Here is a 14422-nt window from a genome sequence, read left to right on the forward strand (position 1 = left end):
CGCGCGCACCCGAGGCCCCGCCCTCCGGGGATAGCACCCCGCCCCCACCGCGTAAAGCTCCGCCCTCCCGCGTGAGGCCTGAGCCCAACCAGAGAGCATTTGCGGTCCCACCCACTGGGCAGCCCTAGAAGCCACGCCCTCATGGCTTGGGGCCCCACCCACAAGGCGACCTTCTTGAGCCCGCCTCCTGATGCTCGTCTGTGCAGCGTGAGCCTGGCTCCTCCCTTCCGAACGCCCTGATAGCCCGCCCAGTGGCTCCCACCTTTGGTCCCCTCTGACTCCTCCCCCTGGGTTGTGGCCCCGCCCTGATGTCCTGGAGGTCCGCCCCTTTCCCTTCCCACCTCCCACGCGAGTCCCCGCCCAGCATAGGCGAGTCCCAGGGTCCAGTCAGCTCTGGCTCTGCATCTTTTACTCCCAAGCTGTGGTGGAAGCCGGAGGAGAAGATTCAGAAGAAAGGGAAGTAAATTCCTTTATGGAGGTAAATTACCCTCAGCGGGTCCTCACAGCCCATTTCCCCTCAATTGGCTCAAAAGCATCATATTCATTCACCCGTTCAGTCATTCACCCTTGCACACATTCATTCATAAATATTTATGAACGCCTGCGCTTAACTCTGTTGAGTGTGCTGAATAAAATACTCCCAGTTAAGCTTCTCTTTTTCCTGAGAAGCTATAATAACAACCACCCTACCTCATACACCCAATAAAAAGAGAAGTAAAGAACTAAGCATTGAAATGAGCAAGGTAGGGCGCTAGTCAAATAATCTTACAAACAAGGAAGCTAAGATTAAAAACAGAAGAAGGAAGGAAGGAAGGAAGGAAGGAAGGAAGGAAGGAAGGAAGGAAGGAAGGAAGGAAGGAAGGAAGGAAAAGAAAGAAAAGAAGAAAAACAAAAACCCAGCAGGCTGAGACTTAGCTACTCTAGAACTGGAAGATCTGTTCCAGGGTTTATAGCAATATGCTGAGATCACAAGAGGTGGGACACCTGCCACTCTCAAAGCTCTAGGGTAAGGAAGGAAATAGCACCTCCCTAGTCAAGCCCTTCCTGTTTTGCTCTGCTGTAGGGCTATCCTGATCCACAAGCCAGCTAAAGCACCTCACTGGAGGTGACCTCTTGAGCAGTGCCCCCGAGGCTTCAGTCTAAATCTAGCAGGTATAGAGAGGATATATTTAGAACAGCACACATTTTCCACTGGACCTTTCCCCAGCAGCAATGAAAATATAGTACAAGTCAAATATAGATTGTGAACGCAATACACTTCTTTAGGGCTGCAGTCCCGTCTAACTCCCCACAGGAGGAAGATGTCCTGAGCTGTCATGGGCACTAATGACTGGTTCGTGAAAGCTAAATTGATGTTCACGAGTGTTCGCCCCTCCCACTGTTAGTTTCAGTGCAGCTCCAAATCCCCAAGAATGAGCTATGCAGATAGACGGCTCCATACCCTACTGCAGTAAACACTAGCCAAGAGGCAGCGTGCTCTGCCCTCGGAATCTTGACCTTATCTTTAAGGCTTCTAACCTGGTGTCAGCATCTATGACGAAACCTTTCAACTCATCTGCCCTGCAAAACGTTTTTAATGTCATATTGTAGATTTATAGGACCGTTTAAGGCGTTCATTTTATCTGCTGTGTTTTCATCATGGGGAGGTTTTCATCATCTACAGTAAGATTTCATTGCTAGTTGAAGGAAGGAAGGAAAAACTCCTGATTTTTTTTCCCTAAAGCATCCATTCATTGACAAAGAGTCTTTTTCTCATAAAGCTCACTTTCTAGTTGTGTTGGAAGAGAAGACAATAATAATCAAATTGGTTTATATATAAAATGTCAGATGCCATAGATGAAATCAGGAAAGAGAGAAGAAAAATGCCCTGATTTAGTCAGCTCTACATTGAACTATATGAACATGACATATGTATAAGGTGGGAGTCTACTTGCCCCACTCAAGCCCACCTTGGCACATATGTCCTATGCATGCAGAGCTGTCTAAATCAGGTGTGTATCTTTTCTCTTTCCTAATTTATCTGCCTTATGAAAATTTCCCATAGTATTGTGTGCTTTAATACCTAGTCCCTATCTGGTGGCACTATTATTATAGGAGCTTATGGAATTTTGGACATGGGTCCCAAAATCAATCACACAGTATTTCCAAGTAGAACATCTCCAAAGTGATCCAACCAAGCCTAGAAGTGTCTGATCAATCAGAGCTGTGCCCTGTGAAGGATTCAAGCCTTGGCACAGGCATAGATGCCTATAGGAAGAGGCCACTTGTTCATCCTGGCTGCCCAGAACCAACAACCACACTGAAACTTTCTTAATTAAAACACTGCTTGGCCCATTAGCTCTAGCTTCTTATTGGCTAACTCTTACATTTTAATTTAACCCTTTTCTATTAATCTGTGTATCAGCATATGGCTGTGGCTTACCAGGTAAAGTTCCCAGCAGCTGTCTCCAGTGGCAGCTCCATGGCTTCTCCCTAACTCCACCCTTCTTTCTCCCACCATTCAGCCTCGCTTTCCCTGCCTACCTAAGTTCTGCCTTGCTATAGGTCCAAAGCAGTTTCTTTATTCATTAATGGTAATCACAGCACACAACTCCCATATCAGATGCCAACACTCATTCTTCCTCAGGAGAGTTCTTCATTGACTTATTCCTGGAGCTGATTTGGCACTGGTGACTGAGATATAAATCAAGCTGCTGCTACTCTGCCCTCATCCTTGTTAGTTGTTTTGGTTTTGGTTTTGTTGTTTTCTACTTGACACAAGCTAGAGGCTTCTGGGAACAAAGTACGCCCATCGAGAAAAATACTTCCACTAGACTGGCCTGCAGGAAAGCCTGTGGGGCATTTTCATTGTTATTATTAGGGATGGATGTGGAAGGGGCCAGTCCTGGGTTATATAAGAGAGTAGGCTGAGCAAAACACAAAGAACGAGCCAATAAGCAGTGTTCCTCCATGGATTCTGTGTCAGTTCCTGCCTCCAGGTTCCTGTGCTGAGTTCCTGCCTTGACTTCCTTCAGTGATGAACTGTGGTGAATTAGATGAATTAAACCCTTTTCTTCCCAAGTTGCTCCTGGTCATGGTGTTTTATCTTAACAAGCATCCTCCCACTATGTAAGAATGCACAGAAAAGACCCCATATGAGGAATGGGTAGTTACCAGCTACTGACTTTGCTGGAGCCTTACGTTGCTCCCAACTGTCAGAACAATAACAAATGAAACATTGATGTTTGTAAATTACTCAGTGTGACATATTTTAGTGTAGCAGCAGGAATGGACTAAGACCAATGCAACAGAAAATTTAGCATCTAATATAATGTACAATAGTTTAAAATATTTATTTTTTAAATTCATATATGTGTACATATGTTCATTGTTTGTGTATGTTCATGTGTGTGCAGGTACTAATGGAAGACAGAAGGTGGCTTTGGATCCCCTGGAGCTGGAATACAGGCAGTTGTGAGCTGCTTGATGTTGAAGAGAGGTATCTACTCTTAATTATTCCCACCAACAATTTCTTGATATCCCCAGTAATCTTGGCAGCATTCTGATATCCAACCATTTTGGAAGATTTGTAATATTTTAGTTTGATTGTAGGAAACCTAAATATAATCCACACACCTCGTGAACTTCTGCCATCTCTTGCTTGGATTATTAAAACCTGCCACTCACTGGTCTGTCCACTTCTCCCACTTTCCCTTTCTCGGCTTATTTTTCACAAAGTTCCTGGAAGAATACTTTTCATGTACAAGTCAGAACATGTCAGTGTTCTTCTCACGACCTTTCCATGTCTCTCAGAGGAAAAGCTCAAGTCTTTATAAGATCTCTGTGATCTTACGAGATCTGGCCACCACCCTGTGGCTCTTTCTCTTCCTTCACACCAATTTACTGCTGGAGTCTATGTTGTTTCTTGGGGATGTCAAGCACATACTAACGTCAGGACATTCTTCCTAAGGTTCGCTGGCACTCTCTCTTGCCATTTAACCCCAGGGCTTGCTACCTCCCCTGCAGGATTCTGCCAAATATCTTTTTGTTAGCATAATTTCTCTTCCGTGGGCTCCACCGCACACCTTTATTCTGTCTTCAGAGCATGTATTACTTTCTGGCATACTTCATATGAGCTTGTTTTCTCTGTTTGTAAGTTCAGGACACTATTTTGCTCACTACGGTATCATTACTGCCTAAAACACCTCTAGCATAAAGTAAGTGTTCTATAAATACTCGCCAAATCAATGGGCGGGTGAATGTCAGAATCCATGAATAAGAATGTAGGAAAGATAGATCCTTGCATGTTGCCAAATAGTATTTTGGGAGCTTTAAAGAAGAAAAAGAAGACAGAAGACAGTGAGAAAAGTCTCTATGTAACATGTTTACAGAGAGTTACTCCCCTAATAGCTCATAGTCAGAGATGGATACCAAGGATAGACACCTAGTACTCAAAACAGAAGTGCCCCTGATGTCACTTTCCTCAATCCTGAACTCAGAATTTCATGAGATGATTTAAAAGGTAGTCTACCAAGAAACAGAGACCTCCTCTGTCCCACCTGAACTTCCGTAAGTTCCCTGGTGGTGATGAGCAGACAGAAGGAACGTTTATAAGAAGCTGGAGAGCTATCTCAGTTGATGCAGTCTTTGCTGCACACGCATGAAGACCTGGATGGAGAGCCCCAGCAACACCCACATGGAAAGACAGGACCTGATAGACACCTGCAATACTGATGCTGGGCGTGCAGAGTCAGGAATCCTTAGGGCTTCATGGCCAATACAGCCAGTACAGCTCCAGGTTCCACGGGAGAACCTATGGCAAAAAGTGGGGTGGAGTATTGTTTTTTACTCTTCGGCTCTTTGTTCTTTGAGGGGCCCACCACCCAGTTCCCAAAGAAATCACACAAAAGCTTATCCTTTCCTATCAATTCCCAGCCTTAGCTTGGCTTGTTTCTCGCCAGCTATTCTTAAATTATCCTGAATCCCTTTTGCCTCTGGGGTTTTACCTTTCTCTATTTCTCTATTTTCTTCCTCCCTCCCTTCCTTCCTTCCTTCCTTCCTTCCTTCCTTCCTTCCTTCCTTCCTTCCTTCCTTCCTTATTCTGAGTCTGACTGGGTGGCTGACCCCTTTTTTCCTCATTCCTTTTCTCATTCCCTCCATTCTTTTCTTTTTTTCTCCCTCTATTTATTCTCTCTGCCTGCCAGCTTATCCTATCCTCTCTCCTACCATGTTATTAGCCTACCAGCTGTTTATTAGACCCAATCAGGTGTTTTAGACAGGCAAAGCGACACGCTTCACAGAGCTAAACAAATGCAACATAAAAGAATGCCAACACATTTTTGCATCATTAAGCAAACATCCTATAGCCTAAACAAATGTAACATATCTTAATATTCTACTGCAGTGGAGAGTGATTAAGGAAAATTTTCAGTATCATCCTCAAGCCTCCTTGTGTACACGCATCCTCAGCAGCAAACGTGTGTACATGCACACACACAACGTTGGAGACTGTAAAACTTGAGTCAGAAGCAAGTCGGACTTGGTGAGATTAGATGTTAGCCTCAAAGGAAAGGACAACCAGAAAGGCCTCTTTTCCTTCAGTGAACTCCTCTTGAAAAACTCTCCCCCACAAGAACCCCTTCCTTATCCATGATTCCTTTCAGTATTTTAATTCAAGGTAAATGAATAAAGAGAAAAGAAACACTTTTATTTTCCACAGCTTCTAAAAGTATCTTTATTTGTGCCAAATTAGACAGGTGATGAAATACATTTTCACTCTCACAAGCTGGACTTTCCATATCCAGGAGAGTTGTGGGAACAAATGCCAACTTTACTGTCCCTAGTACCATGGGGGAGACAGGAGGTTGGCAGTGAGAGGAGACATTCACTCTGAGGAAAGTCATTCATCTTTACCCATGCATCTTCTCAATGAACAAATGCACACCCTGCAGGAGGTGGATTTCAGTTTGCTGTGGGGCTTACAGAGACACTGTGATATGATGAGACCCACATGAAGGGCAAGGCCCACATTATGAGGTCAGAGCCCCTCACTAATGCTGCCTCTGTCTCTGAAATTCAGCAGGCCTCAGCTTTCCTTCTGCTGATATCCTAGGGACAACTCTTCCTCCTTATTCCCTTGGGCTGGGAAGTTAAAACCAAAGGAATGAGGCCTAGGGCACACGTTGAGACAGTCGAGAGGCGCTCTAAGAACTAGAGGCTTTCGCACGTGGGCAAAGTCGCAGCCTTCTTTCCATGCAGAAGGAAGAGATTCCGTCTGTCCAGATGGATACCAAAGATGACAAGGAGTTCAACCTCACACTGCAGATTAACAACTTCAAAGCATCCTTGGTTGAGTTCGATAAATTGGTTGAACAGACAACAGCCCAAAAAAAGGAAGAAAGAGCAGGCGTGTTTATCCCAAAGGAAGGTAAGACGGATGACTATAGGGAGGTCCAGCTGGAGCTGCTGGTTAGAACTGGGCGGTGCTTTAGGTCATCAGAGAGAGGCAGTCTAGTTTAAAAGCTAAGACACTGAATGGGGGCAGAGGACCTGAGTTCTTTCTCTATCTGTCACATACCTAGCTGGACATGAGGAAGCCTTTTCTATCTATCTGTAATATAGAGAAGTGGACTAAATGACGTTATTGGGTTCTTCTGCAGACACTACAATCAGTCATTGGATGACCTGAAACTCTGTATAGCGCAGTGACCATGGAGGATGCCCTCTGTGTCTGTCTTACCCGGCTTCCTAGCACTGTAATAAAATGCCCTAAATTATCAACTCAAGAAGAAAAGGGTATTTTGGAGCTTCCCATACATGGTCGGGTGGCCACTATGTGGGGCCTATGGTAAGAATACATCATGATGGCCCACGTGAGGCAAGCTGTTCACCTTCCAGCAGCTGGAAAAGACAGGAAGAGGCCATGGTCACAATAGCTCCTTCAAAGGCCTGTGCCCAATAACCTTAACGCCCTCCCACTGGCCCTGCCTTCCAAAGGTCCCTTCACTACCCAAAACTGTTAACATAGGCTGACCGAACTTTTAGTGCAAATGAGTCTTTGGGGGATATATGTCTAAACCAAGGTAGCCACCCTCCCACCTCTTTACCTGAGAGCATCGTGAAACCATAAGAACTCTTCTAGAAATAGAAAAAGTTTCCTATCTCCCCACCTGGGCCACTCTGTGGGCAGGAATGATTGGAATGTGCTGACAGAAAAGGAATATGGGGGATGGAGTGTCTTTCAGGAGTTTGAGAAGAAGAGTGAAGTTGAAAGTGTGCCGTAGCCAAGGGGAGCAGTGGAGTGTGTAGCTCAGGAGTGTTAAGACAGATATGAAGATACAGCTACATAGCAGTGAAATAAATCCAACAGAATAAAGTCTAGATGTTTTCATAAAACGAGAAGATTCCAGATACCAGCTACAACCTAGGCAGCTTGTAAGTGCTGGGCTGTACAGTCCTATATAAGTGAAACTTTCAACCTAAATGCTCAGACTCAAACAGGTATTGCTAGAACAGTATTTCCTAACCTGCGGGGCAGTTGACTAAGCACAAGTTCATTTGCTGTGCATGACGATATGAACAGATGACATAGTCGCCGAGTCTGCTTTGCTTGGGAGGCAGAGAGGAGTCCCTGCCCAAGTCTTTTAAATATCTGGAGGGCTCAGATGTTTCGGGATGTTCTCCAGATCTCTGATCTTGGCTGGACCCTCTAAACTGCTCAACAAAGCTTTTGTTTCCCCCAAGTCAGCTTGTTTTTCCTCCTCCTGTAATCGATTCTCCAAACTCTCACTGTGTTTCTGAAGCCTTGATGGGATTTCTGCTCCTCTCAGCCAAGTTTCCGATCACAGGAGAAAGTCAGGTAGGAAGCCTGGAATTCGCTCACTCCCCTTTCCCTCTAGCCCGTCCTTCCCAAAGCAGCACCCATCCCTCCTCTGTGGCACTATCAGTTTGCTGCAACAATCTCAAAAATCTCCCTTTCCACTGACTTTGTCCTTTGATTCTAAAAATAAAGCCTGGCATCGTGTCCTTGGCTGTCTCTTCCCTTAAGCTATCACTCCGCGACTCTTCTTTGTTTTTCTGCTAAATTTCGCCCAGTGTCTTTACCTCTTTTTTCATCTACTCCAGTCTTGCTGAAAATATATCCAGTACCTAATATGGCTGCTAAATTCAGAGTTTCTTTTTTTCTTCTTCTTCTTCTTTCTTTAAGACAGGCTTTTGCAGTGTAGCCCAGGCTAGCCCAGAACTCAGTGTTGGAATTCCAGGTGTTCGCTACCGTGTCTGGCTTTGTTTCCCATTTTTGCAGCAAACGTGACCATCCCACTGCACTGACCCAAGTCTCTGCCTCTGCGTTGTGTGTCCTTCTGCTGTGTGTCTCCCTGCCAGTCTCTTCTGATTTTGTACATTTCTCATTCTGCTTTTCTCTTTCCTGAATAAGCCTAGCATTCTGGCCCAAGTCTTGTGGTACGAATGCTGACTGCCTCATCTCCTAAGCCTTGTATCTTAGTATCTTTGTGTCGTGATAGCTCTCTCAGGTTGGTACACCTACTGTAAGACCTCCTGCCAAAGAGTTATCCCTTCCTGTATTTTTATACAGAGAGCCTTTTCCTTTCAAAATAAAAACAAATGGGCCTGTAATATTCCTGGATTACTAACCCCTCTGTAAAATCCATACATGTTGACTTGTGTACAGAGCCATTAACTAGTCTTGCCTCTCCTGTGTCAGCTTCCCGCACCTTCAATCCTGTTGGATCCTTTTCGGCATTTCTGCATGTGTCATAGTTTTAAAAAATTGTTCATTTATTTACTTTGTGAACTGAAACTGTAGCAAGTGAGAGACATTCTCATCTCTGAACTGAACTTCTCAAAAAAAAAGGCAAATCTGTATTAAAAAAAAAATTCCACAAGGCTGGTTGACGAATTAGAAGTTCATGGCCACCCGCCTCTGAATTAGCATCCTTTCATCTATGACACAAAACCTTTGGATCATATTAGCAGAGCACCGACTGCCACCAAACCCAAAGCTAAGAATGTCCGCAGATAGCATCTGAGCCTGCAGCAGAGCTTTGCCTCCTTTGATATTCCCACCAATGTATCAGAAAAAAAAAAAAAGACTTTCTTTTTTTTCTGTGACTACGAAAGCTACCCACTTCCACATTGGAACACTCTATTCAGGTCAACCTGAATCTGTTCCCAAGCTATGGTCACTCGTACCTGGCTCAAAATAAGCTTTGATTCCCTTTGGTATAAGAGCTGTGATGTACATCAACAGTTATCCGATTGTCTCTTTGGCTGTACTTTCAGTGACTAGTATTATATATGCCATCCTTTCTATTTGAACAGCTCTCCAGTCCCTTTTGCCTTCAATTTTTCAAGAAAATGGAATGTTAGCTCTTTTGCAAACACTCCCAGAGTTCCCCACACAAAGCCATCTCAGCATTCTGACTGCATTTATTGCTGTCTCTAGGAATCTGCCTGCTTTATTTAGCCTGCTGACATTGATATGTACTCACTCCTTGACCATTGGCCTGTAAATGTTTGGAAGGTTTTGCAAAGGTAAGGCCAGCTCAGAGCCTGGTGTCAGGAGGTGCCCCTTAAACACGCTTTAAACAAACATGTTAGCCTTGTTTCCATCCAAAAGCTTACAACCCCAGAAAACTCTTTTTTTGTTGTTGTTCTGGAAATGTCACTAAATGTTGTCTATATAATTTTCCATTTTATATCCAATGTCTAGCTAAGTGCTGACACATAATTAAACTAGAATATTACTCAGTAGTTAGCATATTTTTGTTAGTTAAATAAGTAATAGGATTTTGTTTATACAGTATGAGGAAACCTTTTATTTAACTTTTTCTTGACTTAAGATTTAGTAATCCCACTCAAATGTATAAATAAGCTGGGCAAAATTCAAGATTCAAGTAATGGTGTATGTGTGTGTGCATACACACATGTGTGTCTGTCTGATTGTGTGTATTTACATAGTGTCAGATAACCAATGATCGCTGTGTGTACAAATCTAAGATAAATTCTAAATCAATTCCAACTGGTAAATGCGCTCACAGCAGGAAAAAGAGATCTTCCTATCTTGGTATTCATGCACTGGACTTTTAAAATAGCTGAAATGGAACAGAATCCTGAACGCCAAAATAAAAAAATAAATAAAAGATCTATTTTGACTGAATAACATTCCAGCCAAGGTCTAGTTATTTCCCCAAAGACAAGCTCTTTAAGTTAGCCTTACAGTTGGCGTTTAAGCTGAGATTGAGAGCCCAGGGTGGAAGTGTGCGTGAATTGTGACAGTCTGACCTCGGAATGTGACGGAAATGTCCCCTCTGCCTTCCCCGCTGCAGATGCAATCGACTACGACAAGTTTTACGCCACAGTGCAGCAGATCTTCGGCCCTGAAGTGAAGAATCAAGATGTGAAATGTTTTTACAGGAAAATCTGCAACAACCCTGATGCGACTTTTGACTGGTGTGAGGTACTTGCACATCATTCGAAACCGCAAGCGATTAAAACAGTGTTACTCCCACCAAAGCTAAGCATACAGTGTATACACAGAAAATTACTGTATCTACAGCCATTTTAAGACTTAGCTATGGGCTGAAGAGATGGCTCAGCCATTAAAGGCTAGGCTCACAACCAAAAATACAAAACTTAGCTATAACCCACAAGAAAGTGGGGAAAACAGGCAGCTATTTAACTGTAGTATCCATGACTACTTTTTTTTCTCGTTGTTTTAGACAGGGTCTCACTATGTAGCTCCAGCTGATCTAGTGGTCACTATATAGACTCGGGTGGCCTTGAATTCATAGTTTCCTGCCTCTGCCTCCCAAGTGCTGAGATTAAAGGCTTGCACTACCATGCTTGGTATCAGCGAGTAGCTTCTGCAACTTTTACATGAATCTAGGAGTTTGAACTGTCAGTGCCATTTGACATCCATCAAGACTTTAAGTACTTTTGCTGCACTTGACAATGAGACAGTTCTTTTCAGCACTGTCAGCTGTAAGCGTGCATTTCCAGTGTGTGTAAGTCATCGACCAAAGGGATGAGGTTAGTTTAGTTGATCTTTTCTGTCGGTTCTTGAAATGTTTTCCGATTGGCAGAATAGTGACGCAAAAATTACAAACACGCAAGGAACCAAAACTTCTGGCTCACTCTCAGAAATGAGTAGAAATCATAGGTGAGAGAAAATATGATGGTTTCGAGTATCTGACTGTCCCATATTAACAATATTGCCAGTTGTTGGCATCCAAACGTGGCTTCTAGCAGCCCTAAGAAGCTATGGTCGGCAGCCCATCCCCAACATGTCAATTAAAGAGACAATTTGAGCATGAAAAACAAAGAAAGGAGGTTTATTTACAGTGGCCACTTTGAAAAGAGGAATAAAGGGGTCCAGTGACCTCCCCAAGTCCGAGTTTGGGGGTACTGATATGAAGTTCAAGTCTATATGGAAGGTAAGAGGGACGTATGATGAACCGGTTCTGGTCAAGGTATGGTCCAATCGATCACAGACTGGTCATTGTCCAAGGCTCAGTCCGTCCTGTGGTGTCCAACAATTGTTACAGTTGTGACATCTCCTCCTGGGAGACAAGTATCTCTGGACGGCACCAGGGATCCAGCTTTTCCCATTCCCCAGAATAGGATTCCTGGGAAATTTCTTCCTTCACTCCCAATTGTTTCAATAGTCTGATAGCTGAAGGGCGGAGCACAGTGTCTCTGTAGACTATCTCCTTTCCTGACCAGGCAGTTGCAGCAATCAGACTGACATGTGTAGATGGAATTTCGATGCATGCCAGAGTTACAGAAGGTCCGACTTGTGTTTAGCTACATATAGACCACCACAAAATTGACTATATGTTTTGTTTTAAAAAAGATTAATAACCCAGTGAAATAAAAATTTGAAACTCATAATACAAGACAGCCCAAATCCCAAAACCAGTCAAAGCAAAAATTACTAATTACCTTTGAAAAAAACTTAAAAACAAAAAGCTGCTATAACCCTTAAGAGAATATTATTCCTATGAATATCTTACTAATATGCTAAAAATTAAACAGCTATCCAGACCATTTTATGAAGCTAAAATAACAGAGTTGAACAAAGAAAACAAGAGGCAAATATTATTTATGAACAGAAATGCTAAAGTTTTAAATAACATTTAAAAGTGATTTCCAGGAGTACACTAAAAATGGGGATGGTTCAGTATTAGAAAAGCCACAGATTTCTTTTGATGATTTAAGGGGAAAATCAATGCTATAATCTTAGCAGAGGACAGCAAACTAAAACCCAGGGCCACAGGTGGACACAAGAAGATTTTATAACCAGCTCATTGGGCACAGCAAGGTCCAGTCATCTGCGCACACTCTACAGGTGTTCTGAGACACACTAGCAGGGATGAACAGCCTTGACAGCCAGCCAGTGGTCTGTGAAGCTCACTGTTTACTCCCTGGTCCTTTTTCAGCAGGTTGCTGCCTCCAGATCTTTAAGACTTAAGTAAAATAAAAATAAGGAAGACAATTGATAAAAATCCAGCAACTGCCCCTACTTTTAAAAGAATTACGAAACAGTAAAAAGTAAGGGGAATTAACTGATAAAGGAGCCCGTTTTTTAGTTTTCTTTCTTTTTTCCCCCTTGTGTGCCTAGAACAAATATCTGCACATTTAGTAACTTAAGAAAGCGTACCTTATATCATAGTTTCCATTGACAAGGAGTCTGGGAAATGGTCCTGGGAAATTGTCATTCGAAGTCTCATAAAGCCGCAGTCAGCGGTTAGCTAGGCTGTGGTCTCACTGGAGACCCTCTGGGAAAGAATGAGTCTAAGTGCCACGTTGTTGACAGGGTTTACACCCTTGTGCATAAAAAAAGAAACAACACCCCAACACTCCAGTAACTAAGATTCAGTGTCTCTTCTTTTTTTCTCATTCTTGTAAATACTCCTGGCTTTCTAATAGAGGTTGAGCCCGGGTTCAGATACTCAACCCTACATTGAAGGCTTAGGCAAAACCAGACAGCTACATTAAGACATTCAAAACACTAATGAGAAGGTTTGTATCTATCCTTAATAACCGAGTAACAAATCTCATAAAAGCTTTGACAATAAAATTCACAAAAGACCTTGTGCAAATTGGGAACCTTTCCCACAGACTGCTCATGAATACCTACAAAGCTTGGCTAGCTACATGCTAAAGCAAAGATTCTGCCACTTGGTAAATTCCCAAAGTATGTTCAATTTTCATTTTCTTTTTTAAGAACTGAAACATAATTTTAACTTAGTTCTTTGCTCAACTGTTGCTCAACAACAAAAGGTCTCTTGTTCTTTCTGTTGTTTGCAGGTAAAAACCTGTCCTTGATGGTCAGGATCAATTTGTTCTTTTTCTATGTTGACATGCTGTGCTGTCCAATAGAAATATAAGGGCTGACGGGACGGCTCAGTGAGTTAAGAGCCCATTGGGCAAGCACTAGGACCGAGTTTCTGTCTCCAGAACGTACTTGAACATCATGCTTCCAACTGAGACAGTTCAGACATGTCCAACCTTTTGACATTTAGAGACAACACTGTCATCCGTAAATCTTACCATACAATGGAGTTATAAAAATGACAAAAATTCTTATATTAGAAGTGAGTTTACAATTTGGGGTACGGCCGCATTTGTAGCTATCCTTGGTTGCATACAGCCAAGGATATGCCTAGTGAGTGTAAGAGAATACGTTATCTACCAGAAAATAGAAGTGGGAAGGAGTATAAGCACACCAGAAGACTCAAGTATCAAAGGTGAAGAATTCTGTTTGTCAAGTTCCCCTCTCCACTCCTTCTCCGCTCTCTCCTCCCCTCTCTAACTCCCTTTTTTTTTTTTGAAAATGACATAGCAGGGGCCCACTGTTGACATTTTCATCCTGTGCTTGGGGCCAAGTTTCCAAGATGTCTTGGAATTCTAGGTATAGTTTTTTGGTAAAGATTTCCAGCTTGGTTAACTGAATTTTGTGCAGTGATGCCCTGTGTTTTTCTAGCCCACTATGCATTATTGTTGGCTTTGCTAAAATTAGAGTGAACTGGACTCGGTGCATTGAATGAAATCTCAAAGCACCTTTTCTATATTACCAAGGATAGGAGACCCAGTCCACTGAGCACAGGTGGGCCGAGGTGTGCATATAATCTCTTCCTGAATGGTTCAGATGCAACCATGCACCTACATCAGGACATCTGGAAGAATGGGAAACACTGGGCTCATCCTCAGTGAGTGTACTGTATAATAAAACTGCACAAAAGCTCTGACAGGGAAGATAGCATCCAGGGTGTGGTTCCTTAGATGCTCTAGACCTTTGCCACATGGGGCTGTCAAACGTTGGAAGCGTGATTTGTCTGAGTCGAGCTGTACTGTATGTATAAAATACATATGGATTTCAAAAGCATTGTATGAAAAAATGCAAAGCATTTCACAATGACTT

The 14422-nt window shown here is 43.0% G+C and overlaps 1 protein-coding gene across 1 annotated transcript in view; it reads left to right on the plus strand.

Moving 5' to 3' along the window:
• The first annotated feature begins 6261 nt into the window (after positions 1–6261).
• Positions 6262–14422, plus strand: part of Wdr64 (WD repeat domain 64) — an 89814-nt gene continuing 81653 nt past the window's right edge. Inside the window, exons 1-2 of the mRNA XM_075987578.1 lie at positions 6262–6406; positions 10326–10456. Coding sequence (XP_075843693.1) covers positions 6262–6406; positions 10326–10456 — 276 coding nt within the window. The remainder of the gene's footprint in view (positions 6407–10325; positions 10457–14422) is intronic.

The sequence above is a fragment of the Microtus pennsylvanicus genome, chromosome 10 (assembly GCF_037038515.1).
Source record: "Microtus pennsylvanicus isolate mMicPen1 chromosome 10, mMicPen1.hap1, whole genome shotgun sequence".
NCBI classification, from domain to species: Eukaryota; Metazoa; Chordata; class Mammalia; order Rodentia; family Cricetidae; genus Microtus; species Microtus pennsylvanicus.